General features: G+C 54.6%; 1 protein-coding gene across 3 annotated transcripts in view; it reads right to left on the reverse strand.

Annotated features, from left to right (window-relative positions):
• GAS2L1 (growth arrest specific 2 like 1) overlaps positions 1-2,977 on the reverse strand; it is a 42,222-nt gene extending 39,245 nt beyond the window's left edge. Inside the window, exons 1-2 of one of the 3 annotated variants that reach the window (XM_005311722.4) lie at positions 2,579-2,977; positions 614-1,288 (exon numbers count right to left, since the gene is read on the reverse strand). In XM_005311722.4, the coding sequence (XP_005311779.1) occupies positions 614-1,264 (651 nt within the window). In that variant the 5' untranslated portion in view covers positions 1,265-1,288; positions 2,579-2,977. The other 2 variants (XM_005311723.4, XM_024112336.3) reach the window with 2 other exon arrangements.
• Between the last annotated feature and the right edge of the window lie 5,392 nt (positions 2,978-8,369).

Here is an 8,369-nt window from a genome sequence, read left to right on the forward strand (position 1 = left end):
GACAGACCCCAGGACTCCCATGCCCCATCCAACCCCCCCGCTCCCTGACTGCCCCCTCCAGAGACCCCCCCACCCCTAACCACCCCCCTGGGATCCCACCTCCTATCCAACCCACCCTGTCCCCTGACTGCCCCCACCCCTTATCCAACCCCCCTGGCCCCGGACCCCTTAACATGAAATGAGGCTCCTAGCCTCCCCGCAGAGCCAAACACTGCCCCGTGGGAGCGCACAGCCCCGGCCCCCAGAGCGCTGCACATGGGGCGGTATGGCTCCAGGGGAAGGGGAAAGGCGGGGGAGGGGCCGGCAGCTTGCTGTGTTCGGCTGGGCGCTCCGGCCCGGGAGTGTGGACCCCGCGGCTTGCTGCGCCGGGGAGTGGAGCCATTTGCCCTCCCCTGCATTAGGGTGTGCCTGGGCACAGCCGGCACACCCCGTGCGCACGCCTATGGTGGGTGGACAGAACCAATGCCTTCCAGTTACCTCCCCCCAGTTCAAGAGTGAAGTGACTTAGATCACTAGGAGAGCCACAGTGGGTAATGGCGGGAGGAGAGGTTCTCACGTTGCTTGTATGTTACTTGGGGGCACAAGATACCAACAAAATGGAACAGCCTCTCACCAGCTCATCCAGGTTCTTGAGGTCACACAAGGAGATTCTCTGCCCCCTGCTAGGGTAGACAGGTGACTCAGGGCCCAGGTCTTGGCTATCCTCCTGGGTTTCCAGTCCCCCATAGGCTATCTGATCCCTCATTTCCTCCTCAATCTCCTGCTCCATCTGGATCAGCATGGGGGCCAGCATCCCAAACTTGGAGCCCCTCCTAGCGACCTCTAGAAGGCACAGGACGAAGTTCTTCTCATTCTTCTTCAGCACCAGGTCATTGGTTTCGAACATCAGCACGTCCTGGATGCCCAGGTCCTGCCGGCACCACTGGATGAAATTTGAGACGTTGTCCCTGGCGATGAAGGAGCCGGGCACCACATTCTTGGCCTGGTAGACAACCTCATTCTGGGGCACCCTCATGCAGGCAGCAACTTCTGGGTGCTGTTGCTGGAACTCCAGAGCAATGCGGTTGACGTTGTTGGCATGTTGGCAGAGATCACACCCGGTCTCCAGGGTCTCCATGAAATTCTCCACCTGGACATCCCAGCCATAGAGGATATTGAGCCACTCAGCCAGGTCCTCCTTCATGGCGTAGAGATACTCCTCACTGGACCGGAAAGGCCGGATGCTCTTGGAAGCTGCAGACTGGATGTTGCTCAGGTCAGCCATCTTGCATCCCGTCCCTGGGCGTCACTTCAGTGAGAAGATGACACACATTAGAGACAGAGAAAGGCAGAGAGACCACCACTCCTCCCCCACCTCTCCAGTGAGCCGGAAGCCACACCCAGCTCCTCCTATGTAGCAGACAAGTCCAGCCGATGGGAACAGATTGCATCATTGGGCTCCAGATGCCAGCTATTGAGTGGAAGCAGCATGGTCCCACGGGCAGGGCTGATGTCACTTTGGGCGAGTTGCTTCCCTTCCCCTCTCCGTGCCTCGGTTTCCCCAATCTGTAAATTGGGGACTCTGAGCCACACCCCACATGCATGAAGTGCTTTGAGGTCTTGTGACCTGATTTCCAGGGGTATTCAGAAACCCTGAATCCCACTTACTTCATCTGAAATTGCAAGTGCTCAGCACCTCTGCAAACAGGGCCCATCACCCAGTACCCTTAGCTCAAGTCAGTGACACCCTGAAGCTTTTGTCTCATGGCCCCTTCCTTCGGCTCTGTCCTCATTCCTCCTGCGGGGGTGGGGAGGCCATGCCCGCCAGCAAACTCTGGGACTATTTCCAGCCCTTGATCATCACTTATTTTTTAACTAAGGGAACAAGGAGCCGGTCACCAGTCACTGAGCAGAGGGGAGACAGCCCCGCAGCCAGGCGTGGCCTGCCCTGAGTGATAGTGGCAGCAGCCGGTTGGCTTTCAGGGCCATATTTACCGGCTCCTTTCAGGTGCCTAACAAGCCACTTTTGGCTGCAGTCCTTGTGCAAGGATGACTCACAACAGCCATTTACCAGCCGCGGTGGAGCTGCGGCCCATGTTCAGAGCTTGGGAAGCTGGGGCCTTACGGCACTTTTTTGGAGAGGGGGAAGAAGGGGTGCTACATACTGGCCTAGCACTAGGAAGGGACATGCAAGATACACCCCCAAGCTGCAGCACAGGCCCTTTGTAAAGCAAGGAGCTCAGGAATTGGCTGCCAAGTTCTTTCCCCAAACAGACAGAGACGCAGCCGCTGGAGCTGCCCAGGTCACCCCAGGAGGGTTCAGCCTCCCGCTGCCGGGCGCTGCTGCTGACAGCCCCGCGCAGAACAAGGGCCCGGGGAAGAGGAGAGAGATCGGCGCTGCTCACCTGAGTCGCCATCCTCCCTGCCCCTCTCCCCAGCCGGCGCAGGCCGCTGGCGCTCCCCCGAGCGGGCCGGGGAGGGCGCTCTGGGGGGGACGGGGGGAGGCTGGCGGCGGGTCAGACGTTGGCAGCAGCAGACGGGGAGGCAGAGCAGAGCCACGCGGCCCTGGGGAGCCGGAGCTCGCTGGAGGGAGACTCACCCTCGTCCTTCGTCCTCCAGCTGGTTCGCGGCGACCCGCAGCCGGAGCCTCCCGCCGCCAATGCCTCGACTCGACTAATCCGCCCGGCGGAGCCCGGGGCGAGGTGAAATCCGCCGGGGCGGAGCCGCGCCCGGGAGCAGAGCAGCCCCCAGCCTGGCTCCGGGGCGCGCCCGGAGTTCCCCGGGGCCGGCTCGCTCCTGTTCCCGGGGCGGGCGGGAGGGAAGTTCGGTGGTGCCCGCTCGCGATGGAAACTCCCCGCTTCCCTCGGCTCGCCGCCGGCTCCAGCCGCCAGAGGCAACAACCACGCGGGCCGCCCACTTGGCTCTGGACCGGCCCAGGAAGGGTGGGAAGCGGCTGCGCCCGCTATTAAAGTGACCGCGCTCCGTTATTCCAGTACAACGCACCGGCTGTGCCCAGCCCGGGCCCTGCCGCTTCCCCACGGGCCGGGGGGTCGGTTTTGTGCCTTGGAAGCGATCAGGAAGATGGATTTTCAGCGAGTCACGGGACGGGCGGGGGGCAGTGACCTGGGCTGTGCAAAGCCAGAAGCCAGTTAAATCCCTTCTGTGGCTACCCGAGTAGGCTCATTGGCGAGGGCGCAACTCCCTGCCTGCCGAACAGGGCTAGTGGCGGCCCTGATCCTGCAAACTGCTCCCCGCCAATGGGACCGCTGTGCCGACAGCTAGTCTGTGGGATTGGCACCGTGCCAGCCACCACTTGGGGACTTTGCTATGGCACCTTGAGACCGACAGAGGAAACGCAATAGATGCAGCAGACTGGGAGTCAGGAGACGCGGGTTCTAATCTCAGATCTACTGTAGACTCACTAAGTGGCCTTGTGCCTCAGTTTCCCTATCTGTACAATGGGCAAAATGATGTGTAGCTTTGTAGTGCGCTCTAAGGTCCACAATGAAAGGTGCTATTGAAGTGCTGAGTGTTATTAGAGAGATAATTATTAGCACAATATAGTCTAACAGTGATCTCTGCCTTACAGAAGGACTTGAACCCAGCAGTTTTGCCCAGTTGCAGAAGTGGCATTGAAATTTGCAAGATCTAGTTTCTCTTCCATTTTAAAAGAGAAAAACAAGCAAAACTATCCCTGGGATCTCAGCGTCCAGAAGGCATCTCAGGTTTGTTAAGGATGGCCAAGCGAGCCTTAGGAACAGGTCGCCCACCATGAGAAGAGTAAAAACAAGGAGAACTTGTGGCACCTTAGAGACAAACACATTTATTTGGGCATAAGCTTTCATGGGCTAAAACCCACTAAGCTTATGCCCAAATAAATTTGTTAGTCTCTAAGGTGCACAAGGACTCCTCGTTGTTTTTGCTGATACAGACTAACACGGCTGCCCCTCTGAAACATGAGGAGAGTGAGTTCTTTGCAAAGGTTGGTTTTGGACATGGAGGGGCTGTGTCTTTAAGACATTAAATGATCTAATTCTTCCTGCCTGTGACACAGCCAGTTCGACCATTATTTGTCAGCTACTGAGTCATGATCTCATCAAGTTTAAATATTTAAACGACTGGCAACTGCACAAAGAAATCCACAACAGTTTGCAAGTAGGAGCCGATGTTTGAAAATAAGACTCACTTGGGAGCTTTTGTAAAGAGGAGAGAAGCTGCGTTCTTGGAGAGAAGGTTACTTACTGTAACTGGAGATTCTTTGAGATGTGTATCCTATCCTATCTGGATTCCAAACGCGGGTGCGCATGCGGCGGAGCCGGAACTGTTCACAGTAGTGCCCGTTGACCCACACTGCACCATGCGTCAACCGCATGGTGCCTCCAAAGCTTTAAGAGGCTAGACGTGTCAATGTCGCTCCAGTTCACTCTTACCTGGAAGCAAGGGAGCCCAGAGCAGGGGGAAGGAGGATAGGATTGGCATCCAGATAGGGACCAAACATCTCGAAGAACCTCCAGTTACAATAAGTAACTTTCTCTTCTTCGAGTGCTGGTCCCTAGGTGGATTCCAAACATGGGAGAGTAGCGAGCAGTAGTCAGTGAGGAAGTGGGCGGGAGGGCTCACGAAAAGAGACAGTCTGTAGGATAGTGTGCAACCGATTGCTGCATCCATTGCAGTGGCAGGGGTGATGGCATAATGGGTGGAAAAGGTGTGGATGGAGGTCCAGGTGGCTGCCCTACAAATGTCATGCCACAGGACGTCCACTAGGAAGGCCAACATAGCAGCATATGCCCGTGTAGAGTGGGCCGTGACCCCCAAAGATGGGGAGACACCCGGAAGGTCACACAGCAGTCGGCAATACACCAGTTGATCCATTTAGGGAGTCACAGTGAAGACCCTGGCAGCATTCAGCAATGATGATGAAGAGTCGCAGAGACACACAGAAGGCACGGGTACGCGGGTGATAAGAGGCCCGCCAAACATCGAGAGTGTGGACATACATTCTCTAGGGGAAGTGTGTGGTTTAGGGTAAAAGGCTGGGAGATGCACACACTGGTTAAGGTGGAACAGTGAGGCCACTTTGGGGAGAAATTTGGGATGGAGACATAGGGAAACCTTGACCTCGTGGAAGACAGTGAAAGGTGGATCCGCCTGTGATGGGTTGGATCACAGAAAACCCCTTGGGAAGTGCCAACTGATGTGCTGAGACTACCCCTGAGCCCGCTCTCCCTGCCAGCTTGGGGGTTCAGTGCCCTGCCTGGTTTGAGCCAGACCCGCTAGCCTGCTGCAAACCCAGACCCAGGTCTGAATCACATTCCCTAACAGCTGTAGGCTCAATTGAAAGCAGCTTAAGAAGTGTTCCTGTCTCCAACACTCAGATGCCCAACTCCCAATGGGGTCTAAACCCCAAATAAATCTGTTTTACCCTTTATAAAGCTTATACAGGATAAGCTCATAAATTGTTCGCCCTCTATAACACTGATAGCAAGATATGCACAGCTGTTTGCCCCCCCCCCCCAGGTATTAATACATACTCTGGGTTAATTAATAAGTAAAATGTGATTTTATTAAATACAGAAAGTAGGATTTAAGTGGTTCCAAGTAATAGCAGACAGAACAAAATGAAGTAAAATAAAATAAAGCCCGCAAGTCTATGCCAAATACAGTAAGAAAACTGAATACAGATAAAACCTCACCCTCAGAGGTGTTCCAGTAAGCTTCCTTTTATAGACTAGTCTCCTTCTAATCTGGGTCCAGCAAGCACTCACACCCCCTATAGTTACTGTCCTTTGTTCCAGTTTCTTTCAGATACCTTTGGGGATGGAGAGGCTATCTCTTGAGCTATCTGAAGACAAAATGGAGGGGTGTCCCAGGGGTTTAAATAGACTTTCTCTTGTAGGTGGAGACCCCCTCCTCTCTCCTATGCAAAGTCCAGCTCCAAGATGGAGTTTTGAAGTCACCTGGGCAAGTCACATGTCCATGTATGACTCAGAACTTACAGGTAGCAGCCATGGTTCACATGCTGCCTTGAACATCCTCAAGTAGACTTCTTATGTGGATTGGAGGCTTCCAAGATCCATTGTCCATTAAGTGCTTCTTGATTGGGCACTTAACTTGCACATTCCTTTCTCGAGAAGCTGCCCAAATGCATTACTAAGGCTACTTAGAAATCAACCAAGTACACAGCCAATATTCATAACTTTGAACACAAAAATGACACATGCATACAAATAGGAGGAATGTATTCAGTAGATCATAACCTTTACATAGATATGTTACATGGCATATGTAGCATAAAACATTCCAGTTATGTCATATATACATTCATAAGCATATTTCCATAAAGCATTATGGGGTGCACTGTCACACAGCCATCATGGCCACCAGTTCGCTAAGGCATCGTCCAGAGGTGACAGCCACCAGAAAGATCTCCTTCATGGAAAGATGAGTGAGGGAGCAGAGTGGTTCAAAGGGTGGCAAGGACGAGATTAAGGTCCCAGGAAGGAGTACCAGACTGTGGGGAAGGCGTTGAAAAGGCCACAAAGGAAGCAGGAGGTAGTAGGGTGGATGAAGACAGAAAACCCATCCACAGGGTGAAGGAAGGCACTAAGTGTGGCCAGGTGGACGCAGACAGAGGAGTGGGCGAGGCTTGATTGGCAGAGAGACAGCAGATAATCGAGGATGATGGGAATGGAGACAGAGTGCAAGGGGTGTTGGTGGCACTGTGCCCAGATGGTAGAATGGCACCATTTGGCTCGGTAACATGCGTGAGTAGACGGTTGCCGGCTCTGGGTAAGGATGTTGCGGACAGGAGAGGAGCATGCATTGTCTATGCATGAGCCCCATCCGAACCCCAGGCTGTGAGATGGATTGGGGTGTCGCAGCTGGCTGTTCGCTTGTGTAAAGAGATGTGGGAGGTCCGGGAGATGGATCGGAGGGCGAGATGTAGGAGATCCAGGTACCAGTATTGGTGAGGCCAGGCGTGGGCAATGAGGAGAAGAGTTGCGCGGTCGCACTGCACCTTGTGCAGGACTTGGGGAAGCAGGGGAATAGGTGTAGCGTAGCAGAGGCTGGTGGTCCAGGATTGAAGGAGGGCATCACCGCGGGAGCCCTGGCTGAGGCCTTCCCTGGAACAAAACAGGGAAAGCTAGTGGTTCTCTGGGGTGGCAAACAGGTCCCAACGCAGTGTGCCCAGAGATAGAAGAGGGACGGAGAGTGGGGTTGTGAAGTTCCCACTTGTGTTGGCATGGAAGGAGCAGCTGAGCATGTCCTCCAGGGAGTTGCTGGTGCCTGGAAGGTGAACAGTCCGTAGTGTAAGTTGTGTCAGAGGCACCAGTTCCAAAGGGGCATGGTCTCTGCACAAAGAGAGGGGGATCAAGCCCCGCCTTGTTTGTTTATGACGACCACTGTCATGTTGTCGGACAGCAGATGGATGTGGTGAGAGTGGAGAAAGGGCAGAAAAGCTTGGCAGGCAAGGCGGATGGCCTGCAGCTCCAGGATGTTGAAGTGCATCCGCGCTTCCCTGGTGACCAGAGGCCTTGAGCTGTGTGGCCATCCAGATGAGCACCCCAGCCAACGAGGGAGGCGTCTGTCGTGAGGTGGGTGAGGTGTCAGGGGCATGAAAGGGATGCTAGCCAGGACCATGGATGGGTTGCGCCACCAGGTGGGAGGCGAGGACCGATGGGGGGATGAGAACCGGCTTGTTGAGATGGTTGGACAGTGGGTTGTAGACAGAGTGGAGCCATGGATGGAGACAGGCATATGGCGTAATTGAAGTGCAGGCCGCCATCTGGTCCAGAAGGGAAAGGCGCTGACGGATGCGTGGGTGGCGGCAGAGCTGCACAAGGAGTGTGGTGAGAGCAGCGAAGCGGTCTGAAGGAAGAAAGGCATGTGCCACAACAGAGTCCAAAGGAGCTCTTATGAAGGTAAGAGCGAATTGGGACGAGGATGGATTTCTTCTCGATGCAGATTCCCAGGGCATCGAAGCAGGAACATAGGGTTCGGATGGTAGCCAGAAGACTGGTTCGGGATGGTGCCATGAGGAGCCAATTGTCCAGATAAGGAAACAGCAAGTGACCTAATTGACGCATGTATGTGGCCACAACAGCAAAGACCCTCATGAACATGCGGGGGGCCCTGGCCCCAATCGGGGGGCGGGACGAGTTCTATGGTGCCCTTCCACGGGAGGGAGTTAGAACATAGATATTCAGGCCTGCCTGTAAAGCCTATACTTTAAGAATTTAGGTGTATTTTTATCACTTAGCTAGTTACAGGGTGTAAAACAAAGAATCAAAATCACAGTCGGCCTGTGTCTGGGCCTTCTCTCCCGAGGCGAGTCTGAGGCCTTGTTCTTAAGACTAAGGCCTTTGGCTAAGCAGCAGTGGCAGCGATAA

Source organism: Chrysemys picta, chromosome 15 (genome assembly GCF_011386835.1).
Source record: "Chrysemys picta bellii isolate R12L10 chromosome 15, ASM1138683v2, whole genome shotgun sequence".
NCBI lineage: Eukaryota > Metazoa > Chordata > Testudines > Emydidae > Chrysemys > Chrysemys picta.